Below are 22,420 nucleotides of genomic sequence, written 5' to 3'. Positions count from 1 at the left end.
TGAATGTATTATGTCAGTATTTTATGATTATATCTGAAATGAAATCAGAAAAACAAAGTGAGTCTTTTAACACCAGGAAACTGAAAACCTCATCCTGAAAACAGCTCTGATGTTTGTCAGGAAGACAAATGGGGTCTTCTAATTGGCTGTAGATGAAGGTTCAGTCAGCTGTTGGGCCGTGTTAAACATGGAGTGAGGCGCGAGCTGTGAGACAAACACTAATCAGCCGCAGACGCACAAATGGCTGATTTGAGAATAAACTCATCACAGCTTTTGTTCTCACTTGCTCTTCATCAGTCTGGATTGTTCTTGCTCCTTCCTCCTCCTTCTCCTTCTCCTCTTCGTCCTCCTCTTCCTTCCGTGATTAAACCTCATGTTTTTCTAATCGATTCTCCTCAAGGTCCATTGATCCACTGACACATGCACACACATTAAAACGCTCTGGTAACCAGGAAATGAAATCAAACACGAGTCTACGCTCAGGTTAAAATAGTCTCTGTGAGGAAATCATCGTTTGAAGGTTGATCAACTTTCCCAGGAAAATGCTCTGAAAGATGGGGAAGCTACAGAGTGGCATGTGGCCACAAAGCTTTTTGTGTGTGAAACATCCAAACACACACTCAGATACCTGCTGATGTCATTCACATGGAGCTCCGCCTTCTTGGACGCTCTGTTACTACAGTGACCTCACAGCAGCCATATTATTGGTCACATGATATCATTAAAAGGCTCCAACAACACACCAAAGCTCCAGCTCAGGTGAAGCTAGCCGAAAGCTGTCACCATCCACCTGTCAAAGAGGCCACGCCCCTAATAATGCAAACGTTAAGCCTACATGTGTAATGAAGTGGCATCATCAGGCTGTGAACATGTTTATGTGAATGTGGAGTCAGTGGTACGAATCAGAACTGCAGCTTTAGCTTTTTAGTTACAAATAAGTGAAAAGTCATTAAATGTGGTTTCTTTATCGAGTCTTTATTTGTCCCAAATAAGCAAAGAAAATGTTTGACGGCTCCACAGTGACCCCACCTCACCAAACCATCAAGCGATCAATCAGAAAGTCATCTGCAGATGAAGCGATGGCAACATTGAAGCGATACAACATAACTGACAGCTGACTGAAGGAGTACTGCAGTACAGTTACCATAGAGACGCCCTTCAACCCGCACACACGCTCGCTGTAAGACGACCGATTTAAATTTCATAGAAACTTTGCAGAAAGATGAAGGGAAGTGAAAGCAGTGAGCTCGGGAGATTGACAGCTGTAGTCGTGACACGGAGATGTGAAGACACAATAATGAGAGCGCGCGCACACACACACAGAGGAAGAGGGTGCATTCAGAGTTACTGAGCTTTAACGCAAACGTCGCGCTTTTATTCTGAAGTCTTCCAATTACAGATTTCCACTGTCGACAAAATGAGCCATTTGTTCTCACACACACACAGATCAATTATGGATTTACTGATTTATTACACTAACGAGCACCGTTTATTTTCTTATCTCCTCTTGTCAGTGATGATTTCCTGTTGTTTATTTTTTTATTTTTTTATTTTTGTGTCCTGTCTGGCACTGTAGCAATCAGAATTATTATCTGAAGGCCAAGAAAAATACCCAACAGATTTACTTTCCAAAGTGGGCCTTTTGCTATACTGGCCCACTTGATTCTCAATGTTTATTTGATCTTTATTAGTTATTTTTATTCTAAGTTATTGTAATCAGGCCAGACTGGACTCGGGGACGGGAAAGAAAAAAAGAAGAAAAGTTCGGAAGAAAGTTAACAGAAGGAGAGGGAAAGAAAACGGAGAAATAAGATAGAGAGAAAAGACAATGAAAATCTGCTTCATCACCTTTGTCTCTTTTTTTCCCCCTCTTTATCTTTTCCTGGATCACCTGTTGAGACAAAAAGAAAACAAGCAGAAGAAAACGAGAGCAATACAATAAACAACGTCATGATGATATATGGGAATATAACAGTAAATATTAAATATTAAACATTATTATGCAGCACATAAGATCGACAGCGCACAGTGTGCTTTGAGGTAGGAGCCAAAAAGGGTGTAGTTTGTGTGTGTGTGATCACCCGTGTGTACACCTGTGCGCATGGATGCGCTTGTTTTTAAAAGGTTCCTTCATGTAATGATCTGTTAGAGGGTGTGGGGGGGCCACAGCCCTGTCCTCCAGGGCATGAAGCAGGTATGGAGGAGATCCAGACTCCAGACATCCAGAGGCCCCCAGAACACAAGAGACCAAGGAAGACCAACAGAGGGGCAGCCGCGCCACTGTCCTAGAAAGAGCTGAGGAGAGTCCCAGATGAGGGCTCACTCAGCAGCTGCGGAGCAGAAGCCAGGGGGAGTTGCAGTGACGTGCCCGGGGGCTCCGCCGGCAGCCAGCTGCTCCAGAGTGACTAAGCCCCAGGCCGAGAGAACGAGGGCACCCCACCCCCAAAGTGGCCCGAGCGAGCCCCAGGCTCCAGGCCCCGATAAGCAGCCACCAAGGAGTGAGCCGGTGTGTACCTGGACGCCCATCAACGGACACAAAGACCCACCAACGCACCGATGTCTGAGGGCGTCTGCCACCGGCAGGGGAAGTGGTGGGGGGAGATAGGCCTCCTTATCTTGGAGGGCCTGAGATGTCCCCAGAGCGGTGGCGTCTGACACCCAACCTGACATATAGACACAGACAAACAGGCACACACACATACAAACATCCATTCCCACCCTCATGCTCTCATATGCACTTACTCCACACTCAACCAACGTGGAGACAGACATAAAGAGACGCTGTACACACGATCACACTCCCCAAGGGTACTCTAAGAACCGGGTCTAGGTACCCTTGTCCCTGGAGGGGGAAACTGCACCCAGACCCAGGTGGTGTTACCCTTTTCCCTGGGGTGGGGAGAAGCAGACCGCCCCGACTCCGCAGCAGCAGGGAGGCCCCACACTCCAGATCCCAGTTGGACGGCCAACTCCCCCTCCCAGCCCCCCTGCTCCAGCAGGCCGCAGAGAACGGGGGTGAGAGAAGACTCCAAACCTCCCTCCGCCCGCTCATATGTAGTGTTGATGCATGTGTGTTCTAAGGTGCATTTAAAACCCAGGAGGGCATGGAGCTACCTGCCAGAGAGCAGCAGGTAAGCGCATGGCCCCTCCTGCTAGCCCTCAATGTCTACGTGTATTTAAAATTGAGAGGTGGGCAACGACGCCAGGGGTGGGGTGTACACCCTGATGGTAATTTGGAGTCCGTGTAGCGTGCCCACCCCCAAGGTCCTATATGTATGTGTTATGAGAGTGTGAGTAATGTGAATGTCTAAGTTGTGGGATAAAATTGAGGCAGAGGCAGCCAGAAGGGGACAGAGGGGGGAGGCATCCCCCCCCCCCCCTGCACCCTGGTGACACACCTTTACCCCAAGGCCCTGCATGTGTGGGTGATTGTGGTGGAGCGGGAAGAGGGAGGCAGCTGGAGATAGGGAAGGAAAGAAGGGAGGGGCAAGTGACCCCTCCCTGGGGCCAGCTCCCCCGCTGACCCAAGTAGGCACCCCCATACTCCGCAACCCACCAGGGAAAGGGGGCCCAGACCCATCCGGACCGGGGCCCAGTACAGCAGCGCCGCCTGGCCCACAGAGCCCGGGACAGCCCACCTGACCCCACCACAGAGAAAACTGCACCCACCCTGTCATCCACTCATCTTCCAGACTACACGAGACAATAGACGCCCAGGCTGAGATCTTCCTCCATCTCTCCTGTATCTCCCCCTGCTGCAGAGAGTTCCTGAAGAGAGGAGAGCTCCTGCAAGATGTAACAACCTCCCCCACCAGTTGAAGAGCCCCCTAGGTGGCTCGATGCACTGGCGGCTCCCTGCGCCAGGGCTGGGCCCCCATACACCCACCTGCCCACAACCCCGGCAACACACAAACCAGGATCCAAGCCCCCGAGACCCAGCCAGGGCCCCAGCCCAGAGTCCGGCCCGTCCCGGACCCACCCCGGGGCAGCCAGGCTACTAGGTCAGTAACCCACATCCGTCAGCACAGACCCTCCCCTAGCCCCGCTGTACGCAGCCACGAGGAAACTGTCACCTAAGAGCCAACAGAGCCCTTAATAGGCCATGACCGCTACCCCAGGTTGAGCCCTCCAAGGAAGATGCTCCTAGGGAACTCCCCGACGCCCTAAGCCTGTCCCTACCCCCACACCAATCACAACAGCAAAGGTGGGACCAAACTATGACCCCCCCCACCCCCGCTAGGTGATGGAGCTGATCAAAGGAGCCCAGAGCAATTGATCTGATGTGGTGGCAGAGGCTGTATCAAGACTAATGTAATCTAATAGATAATTTCTATATTGGTTAGAATTAAGATTATATTTATTTTTCCAGTTCATGAGGACTGTTTTCTTGGCTATGCATAGGGCAGTGAAAACCATATGGGCGATATTCTTTTCTGAAGTGACATTATCTAAGCTGCCCAACAAACACACTAAGGGGGAAGTTGGAATGTTACATTTCAGACACTTCGATAAGTCTTCACATATCTCGCGCCAGAACTTCTGAACTGGTGGACAGAACCAAAGAGCGTGGATATAATTGTCCGGTGAATTGGTTTGGCAGTGTGAGCAGTTGTTGGTAGACGTAAAGCCCATCTTGAACATCCGATGACCTGTATAGTGCACTCTGTGTAATATTTTGTATTGAGTTAATTGAAGACTGGGATTTCTGATTAGATGAAAGGTTTTTAAGCAAATCTGAGACCAGAAGTTTAGGTCTAAGTTAACTGATAAATCCGCTTCCCATTTTGCAATAGGAAGTGATATTGATTCATCTGTTTTAGAAAGCATTCTGTAAATTTTGGAAAGTAATTTTGGGGGTTTATGAGTAAGAAATTGTTCCACACTTTGTGGTGTTTGTAGTTCAACTTGACCCGGTTTGAATTTCTTTTTTACTATGGATTTAATTTGTTGATATTCTAAAAATCTTTTCTTGTTGATCCCATATTGTGTAACTAGTCCGTCAAATGAAATAAATTCTGTTCCTTCTAGTATATGTTCTAAATATTTGATTCCTTTATCACTCCAATCTGAAAAGTTTATCATATTATTGTTTTGTAATATGTCAGGGTTGTTCCAGATAGGTGTACGTTTGCATGGGATTAATGAAGACGCCGTCAATTTTAGAAACTCCCACCATGCTGTCAGAGAAGAGCTGATGTTGATGCTTTTAAAGCATTCATGTCGTTGGATGTTTGAGCTGATAAATGGTAGGTCTGAGATCTCTAGATTATTGCAAAGTGCTTGTTCTACATCTAGCCAAGGTTCATCTAAGAGGGTGTGTTTTAGCCATCCTGAGATAAACTGAAGCCTGTTGGCTAAGAAGTAGTGCTGAAAGTTAGGCAGTTCTAGTCCTCCTCTATCCTTGGTCTTTTGTAGTGTTTTTAAGCTTATACGTGGGGGTTTATTTTTCCAAAGGAATTTGGACATACATGAATCTAGAGATCTGAACCAATCTTGTGGCGGTTTAGTTGGGATCATTGAGAATAAATAATTTATTTTTGGTAAGACCATCATTTTTATAGCGGCAATCCTTCCCATGAGTGATATGGGTAGACATTTCCATCTAGCCAGATCATCTTCTACCTTCTTTAAAAGTGGGATATGGTTTAATTTAGTTAGATCTGCAAGCTTGGGAGAAACATTAATACCTAAATATTTTATATTTCCCGATTGCAGTGGTGTAGAAGAGGAATTATGGAGGGAGCAATTAATCGGTAGGACTGTAGATTTTGACCAGTTAATTGAGTAATCTGATATTCTTGCAAAAGAGTTTATCAATTCAATCACCCCAGAGACATTGGTTTGTGAATTTTGGAGAAAGAGTAACACATCATCCGCATAAAGGCTGATTTTATGTTCCACGTTCTTGCATTTTATGCCCTTAATTACTGAATTCTGTCTAATTGCTGCTGCTAGTGGTTCAATAAAAATTGCAAACAGTGAAGGGGAGAGTGGGCATCCCTGCCTGGTGCCCCTCAAGAGACAGAAGCTGGAGGATGTCCGGTCATTTGTTCTGACACAAGCTGTTGGGGAATTATATAATATTTTTAACCAGTTTATGAAAGACGATCCAAAACAAATTTGTGTAAAGTTGCAAATAGAAATTTCCAGTTAACTCTGTCAAATGCTTTTTCTGCGTCTAAAGAGAATATTGTAGTTTCTAGGTTTTTACTGTATGAGTAGTCTATCAAATTAAGTAATCTGCGTGTATTTGTTGATGAGTGCCTACCTTTTATGAAACCAGTTTGGTCAGGATGAATTAAGGGCGGGGGGTTATTTTCTCCAGTCTCTTCGAGAGAGCTTTGCAGATTATTTTAAGGTCTACATTTATAAGGGATATTGGACGATAGCTTGAGGCATATACAGGGTCTTTGCCTGGTTTTAGCAGGAGATTAATGTTTGCAGAATTCATATTTGATGGAAGTCTGCCCTTTTCTTTGATTTCCAACAACGTTCTGTAGAAAACTGGTGCTAGAATCGACCAGAATTCTTTGTAGAATTCTGCAGGAAAGCCGTCTGGACCTGGAGCCTTATTATTGTGCATACTTATCAGGGCTTCCTGGAGTTCGCCTGGTGTCAGTGGTGAATCCAGTGCCATTGCTTGAGAGTCTAATAATTTTGGGAGAGTTATGTTGTCTAAAAACTGATCAATTTTGGTTTTAGATGGGTTTATTTGTGGTGAATACAACGTTTTATAGAAATCCCTGAAAATGTTGTTTATTTGTATCGGTTCATATATTGTGTTCCCAGATGAGTCTTGAACAGCACATATAGTTGTGTGAGATGTCACTCAGCAGTGAGCTGCTGACCAAAAAATAATCCAGACGAGAGTAGGAGTGATGGACATGTGAGAAAAAAGTATATTCCTTACTGGTAGGGTCAAATCAAATCAAATCAAATCACTTTTATTGTCACATCACATGTGCAGGAACATTGGTACAGCATATGTGAGTGAAATTCTTGTGTACGAGCTTCACAAGCAACAGAGTTGTGCAAAATACAATAATGTAAACAAGCAAAATACAAGAATGGCTACATCTGAAACTAATAAATATATGTACAATATATAATAGTATATGCATTTCTGGATGTGTATACTAAATATTTTTCTACGTGTGTGTGTGTGTGTGTGTACACATATTTTACAAATTAAATAGAGTAAACAATAAATAAAATATATAAAAATATACAGAGTGAGACATGTGCAAAACAGTGGCATTACTGTACAGTATGGAGTGCATAATGTTAAAGTTCCAGTAGTGAAGCTGAGGTGTCTATGACGTGTTCAGCAGTCTGATGGCCTGGTGGAAGAAGCTGTCTCTCAGTCTGCTGGTTCGGGACCGGATGCTGCAGAACCTCCTTCCTGATGGAAGCAGTCTGAACAGTTTATGGCTGGGGTGACTGGAGTCCTTGATGATCCTCCCCGCTTTCCTCAGGCACCGCTTCCTGTAGATGTCTTGGAGGGAGGGAAGCTCACCTCCAATTATCCGTTCAGAGCACTGCACTACTCGCTGGAGAGCTTTGCAGTTGTAGGCGGTGCTGTTGCCATACCAGGTGGTGATGCATCCAGTGAGGATGCTCTCAATGGCACAGTGATAGAAGGTCCTGAGGATGCGGGGGCTCATGCCGAATCTTTTCAGTCTCCTGAGAAAGAAGAGGCGCTGCTGCGCCTTCTTCACTGTTTTGTTTGTGTGTACTGACCACGTAAGATCCTCAGCCAGATGTACACCAAGGAACCGGAAGCTGCTCACTCTCTCCACAGCAGCGCCGTTGATGGTGATGGGGGTGTGTACTTCTCTGCACCTCCGGAAGTCCACTATCAACTCCTTTGTCTTTGCGACGTTGAGGGTGAGATGGTTGTCTTGACACCAGTGGGTCAGGGCGCTGACCTCCTCCCTGTAAGCCGTCTCATCACCGTTGGTGATAAGACCCACCACTGTAGTGTCGTCCGCAAACTTCACAATGATGTTGGAGCTGTTAGTGGCTGTGCAGTCGTAGGTGTAGAGTGAGTACAGGAGAGGGCTCAGTACACACCCCTGTGGAGCACCAGTGTTCAGTGTGACGGGGGATGAGGTGATGCTGCCCAGTCTGACCACTTGGCGTCTATCAGACAGGAAGCTAAGGATCCAGCTGCAGAGGGAGCTGCTCAGTCCTAGATCCTGCAGTTTCCTGTCCAGCTTCGAGGGAACGATGGTATTGAATGCTGAGCTGTAATCTACAAACAGCATTCTCACATACGTGTCTCTCTTCTCCAGGTGTGACAGGGCAGTGTGTAGTGTCAGGGCTATGGCATCATCAGTGGACCTGTTGTGGCGGTATGCAAACTGTAGAGGGTCCAGTGAGTCGGGTAGTGCAGAGCAGATGAAGTCCCTGACCAGCTTCTCGAAGCATTTGCTCACAATGGGGGTCAGGGCTACAGGTCGCCAGTGGTTCAATGAGGAGATGGTGGAGGATCTGGGTACAGGGACGACGGTGGCCATTTTGAAGCAGGCTGGGACTACAGACAGAGAGAGGGAAAGGTTGAAGATGTGCGTGAACACTCCAGCCAGCTGAGCCGCGCATGACCTGAGGACGCGGCCGGGAATCCCGTCCGGACCAGTAGCTTTGCGTGCGTTCACCTTCCTGAAGCACTTCCGCACATCCTCCTCAGACACAGTGTGCGCACTGACGTCATCCGCGGTGCGCACACTGTCCGGTCTCGTGGTGTTCGCTGTGTCGAATCTAGCGTAGAATACGTTTAGATCCTCACACAGAGAGGCCGTGGTCTGCGGTGTGCTGGTTTTCCCTCTAAAGTCTGTGATCGTGTTTAGTCCCTGCCACATACTCCAAGGGTTGTCAAACTGTTGCTCCACCCTGTCCCTGTACTCACGTTTGGCTGCTTTGATCGTCTTCCGGAGTTGGTAATGTGCGTGTTTGTAGTGTGTTTGCGGAGGCAAAGGCGGTGCTCCGTGCCGCCAGTGCCGCGCGAACATCTCCGTTAATCCAGGGTTTTTGATTTGGGAAGGATTTAACTGTTCTGGATGGGACGACATCTTCCACACATTTCCTGATAAATCCACAGACTGAGTCTGTGTATTCATCAATGTCCCTAGCAGCCACGTGAAACATTTCCCAGTCCGCGTGATCAAAACAGTCCCGCAGCGCAGACTCCGATTGGTCCGTCCAACAGTGCACCGCCCTCCGGGTTGGAGCTTCCTGTTTCAGCTTCTGCCTGTAGGCGGGCAGGAGCAGGATGGAGCGGTGATCTGATTGGCCGAATGGGGCGCGGGGGAGGGCTTTGTACGCATCCCGGAAAGAGGTGTAGCAGTGGTCGAGTAGCCGATTTCCACGAGTGTTAAAGTGGATGTGTTGGTGGAGTTTGAGTGAGACTTTCTTCAGGTTTCCCTTATTAAAGTCTCCGGCTGTGATAAACGCTGCCTCTGGGTGTGCGGTTTCCTCGCTGCTGATCGCGCTGTACAGTTCCCTGAGTGCACGGTCAGTGTCGGCTTGTGGGGGAATGTAAACAGCCGTAATAATCACTGCTGTAAATTCCCTCGGTAGCCAGAATGGCCGGCACTTAATCATCAGGTACTCCAGGTCCGGTGAGCAGAAGGATTTGACCGGGTGCACGTTTGCATAATCACACCAGCTGTTGTTGATCATGAAACACACACCACCGCCTCTGCTTTTCCCAGTAAGATCCTGTGACCTGTCCGCGCGATGCACGGAGAACCCCGGTAGTTGTATTGCGGAGTCTGGTACCTTGTCCGATAGCCAGGTTTCTGTGAGGCAGATCACGCAGCAGTCCCGCATCTCTCGCTGGAATGAGATCCGTGCCCGAAGCTCGCACAGCTTGTTCTCCAGAGACTGCACATTAGCCAGTAATAAACTGGGTAACGGTGGTCTGTTAGTGCGCCGTCTCAGTCGAACCAGAACGCCAGATCTTCTCCCTCTGCGTCGGCGTTTGCGGCCTCCAGGGCCAGAGAACAAAGGCGTCTCAGGTGAGATGAATGGGGGGTCTGCGAACGGAGCGTCCGTGTTGCAAAACTTGAACTCCGGAAAGTTATAAGAAAGTCGGTCTTTTATGTCCAGTAAGGTTTGTCGGTCGTACACAAGGAGACATGTGCTACTCGCGAAAAAATGAAGGAAAAGTAAAATTAAACACAGAAAAAAGCTGTTGCTTGGGGGAGCTCGCGACGAGGCTGCCATACTCGGCGCCATCTTGACTGGGGTGAAGGGAGCGCCATGCATCGCAAAGACCAAAGTCGCTCATATACTGTTTGATTATATTTGTGGACTGCCAATTACGCTGAGTTCCTGCTGTATGGAGCCTATCCATGTCTTCATTTAGTCCAAGTAGTCCAAGGTTGAGGTTGCCTCCAAGAACAAGTGTGCCATCTAAGTGTTCAGAGAGTGCACTGAAAAAACCGTGAAAGAATGAGGGATCACCAACATTTGGACCATATATACTTGCAATACATAGCTTTTTATCAAGTATAGATAGTTTAATGATTAAGAATCTGCCCTCTGGATCTATAACTGTATCGAGTACTGTGAAATTAATATTTTTATGTATTAAAATTGCTACTCCCCTTTGTCTAGAATTATAACAAGCTGAGAACACATTGGGAAACTCAGGTGTTTTAAGTTCATTCGAACCTCTAAGAGGTCTGTGGGTCTCTTGTAAAAGGACAACATCTGCCTGTAGTTTTTTGAGTTGGTTAAATATTTTTAACCTCTTTTCTCTGGAGCCAGCTCCATTTATATTCCATGTAATGAACCTCAGTGCACCCATAGATGTGTGTGTATAACTAGGGATGTACGCTGTGTGTGTCGCTTAGACAGGTGGAAAGAATACATCACTTGTTCATAAATAAAGAGAAGGAGAGAGAGAAAAAATGTGTGGCGAGATGCTCCCTGAGTCTGACTATGTGTGTGCATATTTACTAATATGAGTACGCTTGGCTTAAGTGTGTGTATCCTGTAGGTCTGTGTGCACTGTCTGACTGATGTAAATGTGCTGCCGTTGAGCGCGTGATTGTGCGTGATCGTGCTGTGCGTATAATGTCGAAATAAAGGATGTTGTTTGTGGATGAGTCTGGAAGCAGGTGATCGAAGCAGTGAAAGAAAGTAAAAAAGAAAGAAACCAAGGACAAGGGTGAGCAGCATAAAAAGAAGAGGGGGAAAAAGAGAGAAAAAAAATTAGAAGGAAAAAAAAACCCAGAAACATTTCAATCAAACCATTGATGAACCATTGGTGTTAATTCTGCGATCATATCACACTTAAGATGCGATTTGATACCGGTAAGTTAAACAGATGTTAATACAAGTTAGCGTGAGTGGATAGGGAAAGGGTGTAGCGGATTCTTATCTGGTGTGAGGTTAATACAGCCACCGAGTGATGTTGGGGTCGCAGTGAAGCTGTCCGTCCACGTACAGCCGGTCCACAGCGATGACAGCGCGGGAGCCCTTCTGGATGAGGCCGCGTCGGATTGGGAAGAGGACCCTGTGTCGTTCCAGGGGAACTGGTCGTTCACGCTGAAGTCGATTCCTTTTAATTTCCTGCCGTGGCTTTTCACCTGTTCCTTTTGTTTGAAGTGGCCGAATTTGGCCACAATAGGACGTGGTCTCCTGGCCGGCGACCTCACGTCCCCCAAGCGATAAGATAAGATAAGATAAGATAAGATAACCTTTATTAGTCCCACACGTGGGAAATTTGTTTTGTCACAGCAGGAAGTGGACAGTGCAAAAGTTATGAGGCAAAAATTAGAATACAATAAGAATAAATACAGTACACAACTGTACAGAATAGAATAAAATAAAATACTATATACAATAAGATAAAAATAGAATACAAATACAAATACTATATACAACTGAGTAAAAATACAACGATGACAGAAAGGATTATTGCACTTAGTATTATTGCATATGTATGGATGTGTGTGCTTGATCAGTTAAAGTCTTTATTATGGAGTCTGACAGCAGTGGGGAGGAAAGACCTGCGAAATCTCTCCGTCCCACACCGTGGGTGCCGCAGTCTCCCACTGAAGGAGCTGCTCAGTGCTGTCACAGTCTGCTGCATGGGGTGGGAGATGTTGTCCATCAGGGATGACAGCTTAGCCGCCGTTCTCCTGTCACTCACCACCTCCACTGGGTCCAGAAGGCATCCTAGAACAGAGCTGATGCACTCTATCGAAGGCGATGTTCTTTACGGTGTCCTCCGGCATGTAATCTTGGAGAGCGTCTAAACTCTCCCCGTTGTCCTCCAGGGTGTTAGAGATGATAGGACAGATGTTGTTAGTTATATGACAATTGATTAGTATATTTGGTAATACTGAAGCTTAAAGAAACTTTGTTCAATTCTAAACTACCATTTGCTTTAATTTTCCGCCAAAATCTCCGGCGTCTGACGTCAGTTACAACCAGGGGCGGATCTAGATTAATTTTCTTAGGGTGGCATGAGGGTGGCAAAGAAATCAAATGGGGTGGCAAAATCAAAGCCTTTTTTTTTTCCCAAACATACGCAGGTGGTTACACATGGTTAAAATGATTCAAATGCAGTAAGTATACACGTTTTTCATATAAATATAGTCTATAACTTAATTATTGTCTGTAGCCCACATAATTACATACTATAGTTACATAAAACATGGTGATGGTATGTACTGTATAGCCTGTATAATAAATAAATATGTAGCCCAATAAGTATAAAATCCAGAAAGCTACACAACAACAGGCGTTTCATTTACAAACACAAGTCTAACTTAAGTTTCACACTGTTTTTGTTAGAAAACAATCACATTGTTACAGCTTAAATAGAAAAAAATTACAAAATTACATTAACATTACACAAAATGTCAGAAATCTGCACTGTCATGAGCAAAAATTTAAACCTAATTTTTCATGATTTGTTGCATTAACCCACTGAGGTCTGAAATACAACCGGACATTTTTGACTCGTTTTGAGTTTACGTTTGTATTTCACCCTCAGATTGTTTCATTTTATTTTTTTTCCCCGTTGCCTTGTTTGGTATCTTTTCAGCTCAACTGAATTTAGTTGTTTTTTCACTGACATACTGCATTAGTATTACTGATCTGAAATCACACAAAGAACCTAAAATCTTAGCAGTATTTATTACTGTAAACAAAAACCACAGACATGTTGAGTAAATTTTTATAACTTGAAATGCAAATATAAAATGTACATTTTGTAAACATAAACAACTATTTATCTAAAAATGCAGCCAATACACCGTTTTTTTTTTTTTTCATTTTCTAAAACCATTTAAAAATATTACTAAAACTAAAATGAGAGAACAATCAGGTGTTGCAATAAGATGCCCCACAAATGATGTGTGCCAGTAAAAAACAAGTTTGTCCACCAAAAGACAGAAGAGCACAGGGACAAACCTGCAGGCCTGACAACAGCAGGTGTATCACTCTGCTGGTTTTCTACTTAGTGACAGTGTTTACGTTGCAAATGTGCATTTGTGACATTCATTAGTGCCCTCACTCACACACTAAACAAAACGACTACACAACAGAACAACTACACAAGATACCACAACACACTAAGTAAACACGCCACGCTAAACGTCACAAATCTCCCACATCTAAACTCTCTCTCTCTCTCTCTCTCTCTCTCTCTCGCTGTCGTTACCGTCACTCCCAAAACTTTTCCCTCTTCCTAAACAACCAAATCCCACATGTGGACTGTTTTTTTAAAATTGGTCGACATGGTGCATTTTTCCACTGATAGGAAAGAGGTGGCTTTTTTCCTTTCTTTACTGTTTTCACGCTGTCCTTAGAAAACGCTTAAAACACACACACACACAAACGTGACGACAGTATTTAGAAAAAAGCGTGGCTGATATATATTATCCTAACTCTGGATTTACTGGCCTGTAATTAAAATTTAAAAACTTTGAAGTCCGAACTTTCAATGTTGGCTGAAACAGAGACTCAGCGTGGCTTGTTGCTGTGTCAGCTTACATCAGTCATGTGATTTGGAGGTGCAGCGTGTCCGTGGACCACAGAGGGTTAATAACACTCACCTTCCTTCCATTTCCACAGTGTAACATCCACCTGCCTGTGTGAAATCTGAAATTCCCATGGTGTTGTTCAAAATGTGCTCTGGCACAATCATAAGCATCGCTTGCTACTGAAAACAAGAAAAAAGCCGGTCCACCTATGGGCTGAACCATTTGTTAATGGTGCAGGGGGGGAACACTATGCAATATATTCAGTTTTAGCATTTATATTCACTGTTGACTGTAACTACGCTCAAACTGTTAATGCTATCTTATTTTAATAAACAACACTGTCATATGCAAGACTGGGGTGGCACTTGGGGTGGCAAGGGATCATTTTAGGGTGGCACTTACCACCCCATGCCACCCTTCTATATCCGCCCCTGGTTACAACATGAGTCGCTTACCCTCAGGGTAAGCATCCCTGTGTCCTCAGGGATGTGTCCTCTCGCCACTGCTCTACTCCCTCTACACTTCAGACTGTGTGGCCATCCATGGCTCCAACACCATTGTGAAGTTTGCTGACGACACAGTGGTGTTGGGTGCCATCTCCAACAACGATGAGGCGGCCTACATGGATGAAGTGAAGAATCATCCCATCATCCCTGTGCCCAAGAACAGCAAACCCTCATCCCTGAACGATTACCGGCCAGTTGCACTGACCTCTATAGTAATGAAGGTGTTTGAGAGGCTGCTGAAGAACATCATCTCCTCCTCCATCCCAGACACCACAGATCCGCTGCAGTTCGCCTACAGATCCAACAGATCCACAGAGGATGCCATCGCCCACGTCCTACACACCACTCTCAGCCACGTGGACAAGAAACAGGGTAACTATGTGCGAATGCTGTTTGTTGATTACAGTTCAGCGTTTAACACAATAGTGCCCTGCAGACTGTTCACAAAGCTGAGGGATCTGGGACTTAACAGCCGTCTGTGTGCATGTGTGTTGGACTTCCTCACTGGCAGAACTCAGGTGGTGAGGGTGGGCAGGTGCTTCTCCAACAGCATCACCATCAACACAGGAGCACCTCAGGGATGTGTCCTCTCGCCACTGCTCTACTCCCTCTACACTTCAGGCTGTGTGGCCACCCATGGCTCCAACACCATTGTGAAGTTTGCTGACGACACAGTGGTGTTGGGTGCCATCTCCAACAACGATGAGGCGGCCTACATGGATGAAGTGAAGAATCTGGCATCGTGGTGCCAGGACAACCACCTCCAGCAAAACGTCAGCAAGACCAAGGAGCTGGTGGTGGACTTCAGAAGGGGTCAGCACAGAGACTACAAGCCCATTATCATCAATGGAGCTCCAGTGGAGAGGGTGCAGTCCTTCAAGTATCTTGGTGTCCACATCTCCTCAGACCTGACATGGGCTGCCCACATTCAGGTCCAGACCAAAAAGGCTAGGCAGCGCCTGTATCACCTACGACAACTGAGGAAGTTCAGGGTCTCTCCAAAGATCCTCAGGATTTTCTATACAGGCGCTGTGGAGAGCATCCTCACACAGAACATGACATCGTGGTTTGGGAACAGCTGTGTGAAGGACCAAAAAGCTCTCCAGAGAGTGATCCGTACAGCAGAACGCTGCTGCAGGATTGCTCTCCCCCCGCTTCAGGACACCTACACCAGGAGATGCCGGACTAGAGCAGAACAGATACTGAAGGACCCGTCCCATCCAGGCAACAAACTGTTCCAACTTCTGCAATCTGGTAGAAGGTTCCGCATCTTCCGGGCAAGGACAGCGAGACTCAAGAGGAGCTTCTATCCCCAAGCCATCCGTGCCCTAAACACACACACCCGCCCTCTCACATCATCTATAATTGACTGAGACAGGACTCTCTTCCAGACACTAAACCAAGGCACAATGTACATTTCAATTCCTTTAATTTTAAATATGTTTATATTGTCTATCCTGTAAAATAGTCAGATGTCTATTCATATTAATGTACAGAATTCACCTGCTTGCTGCTACTACTGCACATTCACCCAGTGTATAAAAACACCCAGCACGCCCCTGCGGGCGGTTTATCCTTCAAGCTCGGGTCCTCTACCAGAGGCCTGGGAGCTTGAGGGTCCTGCGCAGTATCTTAGCTGTTCCCAGGACTGCGCTCTTCTGGACAGAGATCTCCGATGTTATTCCCGGGATCTGCTGGAGCCACTCGCCTAGCTTGGGAGTCACCGCACCTAGTGCTCCGATTACCACGGGGACCACCGTTACCTTCACCCTCCACATCCTCTCGAGCTCTTCTCTGAGCCCTTGGTATTTCTCCAGCTTCTCGTGTTCCTTCTTCCTGATATTGCTGTCATTCGGAACCACTACATCGATCACTACGGCCGTCTGCTTCTGTTTGTCTACCACCACTATGTCCGGTTGGTTAGCCACCACCATTTTGTCCGTCTGTATCTGGAAGTCCCACAGGATCTTAGCTCGGTCATTCTCCACCACCCTTGGGGGCATCTCCCATTTTGACCTCGGGACTTCCAGGTTATACTCGGCACAGATGTTCCTGTACACTATGCCGGCCACTTGGTTATGGCGTTCCATGTATGCCTTGCCTGCTAGCATCTTGCACCCTGCTGTTATGTGCTGGATTGTCTCTGGGGCATCTTTACACAGCCTGCACCTGGGGTCTTGCCTGGTGTGATAGACCCCAGCCTCTATGGATCTTGTACTCAGAGCTTGTTCTTGTGCTGCCATGATTAGTGCCTCTGTGCTGTCTTATATACACATATATATACTATATGTGTGTATATATATATATATATGTATATATATATATATGTATATATATATATATATATATATATATATATATATATATATATATATATATATATATATATATATGTATGTATGTATATATTAGGGGTGCAACGATACACAAAATTCACGGTTCGGTTCGGTTCGATACTTTGGTGTCACGGTTCGATATTTTTTCGATACAAAAAAATGTTCATGCATTTTTAATTTGTCATTTATTAAAATTATAAATATATATTTTAACTCAAAAGTACAGTTTTTAAATTTAACCCTAACCCTTGTGCGTGTTTTTTATTTTGACAGCGAATGCGCACCTGCGGACCACTTATGTGCAGCCCTGGTTATTTAGCTCATCATATCGCAGCCACAGAAATTATTTTGTCCATGAAACCATAAAGCTGCACTTTCTTTTTGCCTTATAGTCTGATTTGTCATAACTTCTCCGTTTTGTGGTAAGCTTTTCTTTGGCTGTCACTTCTTCACCCTGACCTGTCTTATTTGGCTCAGCAGAACTGAAATGCTTTTACACACTCACTCACATAAGCTCAGCGATTCTCTGCGCGATCAACCTCTCACATGTTTAAGCTGCGGGAGATTTCACTTGTCATGTTTGCATAGTAAGCTAACGATTAATAAGACGATGTCAGAGGAATTGGTGCACAAATTATCATCACTCACAGATCAGTGCTGTCGCTCTCTATACACAGTTCGCACGATTGCAAAGTGAAAGCAAAAAAACAAGCGCAAATTCAAACGCGACTTCAATATGTCACATATTGACAGTGGCTCACCGATGCCAATGACATAATTACCCAGCTACATTTCTGAAAGAATGCAAAAGCATTGACATATATTTTTCCTACAATAGCCCGACGGGCAGGGAAGAGAAAGATTTTGGTAGCCCGACTGAAAAAAATCGCTAGCTCCGGGACATCGGGCTAGCGATATTGCGAGCCCTGTATCTGATTGAGGAATCACTCATCTTTGGAAAAGAGAGTTTATTACAGAGAAATGGCTCTTTCCAAAATAAAAGCTATACTATCCGCTTCTTCTGGGCTATATTCTCAGCAGCATAAGGAGAATCATGTGCTAACAGCTGTCTAAATGACTCGGCTAACGTTAGTAGCATGCTTGTTGTTTTTGTCTGCTTCCACTTGTCTTTGCACTAGGATGATGTCGGCGTAAATGTGCAGTCATATTCGTTGTGTTCCCACTAGTGCTTTCAGGTTAATCTCGTTGAAATGACCTTAACGCCACAACACGGCAAATCTCCGTTAACGAGCTACCGCCGATCGCCCCGTGCATGGGGCTAGACGGCCAACACGTTAACGAGCTAACTGCGCTAACACACTAGTTCACACCAATGTAATTGAGCATTGCATGGCACATCCAACATACTGTTTTACTTTAGTCCATGACTCGCTTACCTTCAGGGTCATACGTCACATGAAAACCAAAATAATTCCAAACGCCAGATCTGAATGAGGTTCAATTTGCCTGTTGCAAGTAGAGCTTAACTTCTGTCTCGCTAGCTTGCCCTGCGCTCTTCCTTCTGACTATGCTGTCTGTGTTGAGCGCTCAGTGGATCTGCGCTCGACAGTGCAGCCTAGGCGGAGTAGTCGAACACAGATTCACTGAGCGCTCAACACAGACAGCATCGTCAGAAGGAAAATTGATAAAAGAAATTACAAATGTTGTATTGTTCGATACATATGCGTACCGAACCGAAATATATATATAATATAATGTTCTTCCTCTACACCCCCCCCCCCCCCAATTTTTGCACATGTCGAGGAGCGTGTCAGGCTACATTTCACTGTGTGTTATACTTGTATAACTATGCATGTGACAAATAATAAAGAACCTTGAACCTTGTCCGTCACTTCCGTCCTTCACTATTCTCACTTCACCTATTTGTCACATACTGACAAATAGACTCACCTTTCCTGTTGTTTCATCTCTTTCCCACCGTCTTCACTCCTTTTCATTTTCTCCATCCTGTGACCTCACACATGCTTTTATTTTGAAGGCTGTGCTGTCTGGCATTCGCTCCAATAAATGATCAGAATCATTGAGCTGAAAGTCTGACTTTATTTTGATGGGTGTTAATCCTCAACATGTTCACTGTGAGAAAGTTTGATGTTTATTAACATGTTTATTAATCATATGTATTAATATGCTAATAAACATGTTTATTGGTAAATGGCCTGTATTTGTATAGCGCTTTTCTAGTCCCTAAGGACCCCAAAGCGCTTTACACAACCTGTCATCCAGCCATTCACACACACATTCACACACTGGTGATGGCAGCTACATTGTAGCCACAGCCACCCTGGGGCGCACTGACAGAGGCGAGGCTGCCGGACACTGGCGCCACCGGACCCTCTGACCATTATTAACCCATTTTGCATTCAAACCATTTTAAATTTAACTCATTCAGTTTTTTATGTGCTGTTCACATACACAAAGATTTTAAAAGTAAATAAAAAGACATATTTCTATACAAACATGCTTTTTATTTTGAAGTCTGTCACTGTTTAAGGACTTTATCTTGGCTGTTTATAATGAGGTGTTGCTTCCTCTCCGCAGGCTCCTCCTTCCTGTTTGTGAACACGTCAGGTCGCTATGGTGGTCAGCGCGCTCAGCTGCTACTACCGCCACTCAGAGAAAACGACACGCACTGCCTCAGTTTCCTGTTTTACCAGGTTGGAGGGCGCGAGGGTGCCGTGCCCGCTACGCTTAACGTCTACATCAAAGGTACGCAGGAACACTGGCGCAGGTTAGTCAGTGTAGGCCGAGCTCTCAGATGATGACGGTGTATATGTTTCCTGCAGAGAACAGTAGTCCTCTGGGAGTTCCTGTCTTTAACTTCTCAGGCCCCTCCTACCACATCTGGAAGGGGGTGGAGCTTGCTGTGTCCACCTTCTGGCCCAATCACTACGAGGTAAACCACCCTAACGCAAACACGCACGTTTACTTTTGACAGGTTTTACCTGAATAGTGTGATACCAGGTGGTACTAAACTGGGAGATTGGCTGGAAAGAATAGAATAGAATAGAATTCAACTTTATTGTCATTGCACATGCACAGGTACAGGGCAACGAAATGCAGTTTGCATCCATCCAGAAGTGCTTTAGTGATATAGATATATTACAATATATATTAGCAATAATATAGATATGTGAATATATTACAGAAATGGGTCTATTATGGTATGTTATAATGTACACGGTATGAAGTATGTTGTGAATATTCTATAACTAAGTATGTACAGGCTGTAGTGAGTACAAGCTATGTACAGGATATGAACAGGACATAAATATGAAAAACTATACAGAATATGAAATAAATAACTTTACAGAAATCTGAGATATACAGTTATACAGAAATGGGAACTATGCAAGTTGTAAACAGTTGTAGGGTTAAAAATTATCGTATGTACAGAATGATTATTTACACAGAGCTATACAGTAGTGCAGTTAAGATAAGTGAGGGTGTAGATAGTTTCTACAGAGGCTATATAAAGTGCTAGTGGTTGTGAGTGGTGGTTCAGTCCATGTTATTATTGTGTGTTTGAAAGCAGTCTGAAAGCAGCGAGATAACACACACGCTGGTATTTCTATCACTGCGAGGACTGTGGTTGGGGTACTGACCAAACCCTGACCCCCAGTCTGGACCCTCCGTCCCAAAAAGCGATCCTCACATGTCCTGAGAGTTGCAGTGGTCCTCACAGAGATACACAGGCGAATGCACACACACTCGCTCTGGATGTGGCTGATCCGTATTGAAAGCTCTTTTATGTGGCTTTAAAAGCTCTGTCATCTCCAAACCACACGAGGGCTGCTGCTAATTGGTTCAACACGCACACATAGGCGCACACTTGGTGTAGAGCAGCAGCAGGAAGTGAGTTTTTCTCACCACGGGAACCTTCTAGTGCCAAAAAATGTTTCCTCCCGTCGACAGCACAACCTCTGGACTCAACGTCCCAATCTGTTCCTGTTACTGTCCAACATTTTAGAAGTGATTTTGCGTTTCAGTCGTGTGGCTCTGAACACTTATGGCTGATTGTCGGTCTGACGCTGGACTTATTAAAATCACACAAACACATGAAAGCATTCACAAAGGTGTTTCCACCTGCACCACTCACAGGCAGCTCTCTTTATAGATTCTGTGTTGTTGTTGTCATGTCTCTACCACTTGCAGTTTCTCTGACGTCCAGCAGAGGCAGCAGTGAGTCAGTCCCAAAGACTCCCATGTTAAAACAAGCATATTTACAGCCTGATACACAGACTGTTTCCCCCCTCATAACAGCCTTATGGGAGAGAATGTTTCCTGAACTTACCTGTAAGTTACGAGGCCCCTCCCACTGCGTTGGAGGCGGTTCTGTTGAAGCTAATTGCATTCTGGGAGTCCACATCTCCGAGGATCTCACCTGGACGACCAACTGCTCCAAGCTGGTCAAGAAGGCTCACCAGCGCCTCTTCTTCTTGAGGACTCTGAGGAAGAACCACCTGTCCTCAGACATCCTGGTGAACTTCTATCGTTGCACCATCGAGAGCATCCTGACCAACTGTATAACAGTCTGGTACGGGAACTGCTCTGCCTCGGACCGGAAGGCGTTGCAGAGGGTCGTGAAAACTGCCCAGCGCATCGCCGGAGCACCACTTCCTGCCATAAAAGACATCTACAGGAAGCGGTGTCTGAAAAGGGCTGGGAAAATCATCAAAGACCCCAGTCACCCATCACATGGACTCTTCACCCTCCTGCCCTCTGGGAGGCGCTACAGGAGCCTCCGGACTAAGACCACCAGGTACCGGAACAGCTTCTTCCCCACAGCTGTCAGACTCCTGAACTCTGCCTCCTGACATCTGACCCACGTTAAACTCATGGACTGAACATACACACACCCACAATGGACAACTGTACCCTCAAACACACAATAATAACATGGACTGAACCACCACTCACAACCACTAGCACTTTATATAGCCTCTGTAGGAATTACAGGGAGTGCAGAATTATTAGGCAAGTTGTATTTTTGAGGAATAATTTTATTATTGAACAACAACCATGTTCTCAATGAACCCAAAAAACTCATTAATATCAAAGCTGAATGTTTTTGGAAGTAGTTTTTAGTTTGTTTTTAGTTTTAGCTATTTTAGGGGGATATCTGTGTGTGCAGGTGACTATTACTGTGCATAATTATTAGGCAACTTAACAAAAACAAATATATACCCATTTCAATTATTTATTTTTACCAGTGAAACCAATATAACATCTCCACATTCACAAATATACATTTCTGACATTCAAAAACAAAACAAAAACAAATCAGCGACCAATATAGCCACCTTTCTTTGCAAGGACACTCAAAAACTTGCCATCCATGGATTCTGTCAGTGTTTTGATCTGTTCACCATCAACATTGCGTGCAGCAGCAACCACAGCCTCCCAGACACTGTTCAGAGAGGTGTACTGTTTTCCCTCCTTGTAAATCTCACATTTGATGATGGACCACAGGTTCTCAATGGGGTTCAGATCAGGTGAACAAGGAGGCCATGTCATTAGTTCTTCTTCTTTTATACCCTTTCTTGCCAGCCACGCT

General features: G+C 45.3%; 1 protein-coding gene across 9 annotated transcripts in view; it reads left to right on the top strand.

Annotated features, from left to right (window-relative positions):
* The window catches only part of LOC113029555 (receptor-type tyrosine-protein phosphatase mu-like), a 224,660-nt gene that overhangs the window by 48,143 nt on the left and 154,097 nt on the right, over positions 1 to 22,420 (top strand). For all 9 annotated transcript variants that reach the window (XM_080306872.1, XM_080306870.1, XM_080306868.1 and 6 more), the window contains exons 3-4: positions 19,405 to 19,572; positions 19,650 to 19,759. In XM_080306872.1, coding sequence (XP_080162998.1) covers positions 19,405 to 19,572; positions 19,650 to 19,759 — 278 coding nt within the window. The remainder of the gene's footprint in view (positions 1 to 19,404; positions 19,573 to 19,649; positions 19,760 to 22,420) is intronic.

Source organism: Astatotilapia calliptera, chromosome 9 (genome assembly GCF_964374335.1).
Source record: "Astatotilapia calliptera chromosome 9, fAstCal68.1, whole genome shotgun sequence".
Lineage (NCBI taxonomy): Eukaryota > Metazoa > Chordata > Actinopteri > Cichliformes > Cichlidae > Astatotilapia > Astatotilapia calliptera.
The sequence above is the reverse complement of the archived record's forward strand: the minus strand, read 5'-3'. Positions and strand labels throughout refer to the sequence as shown.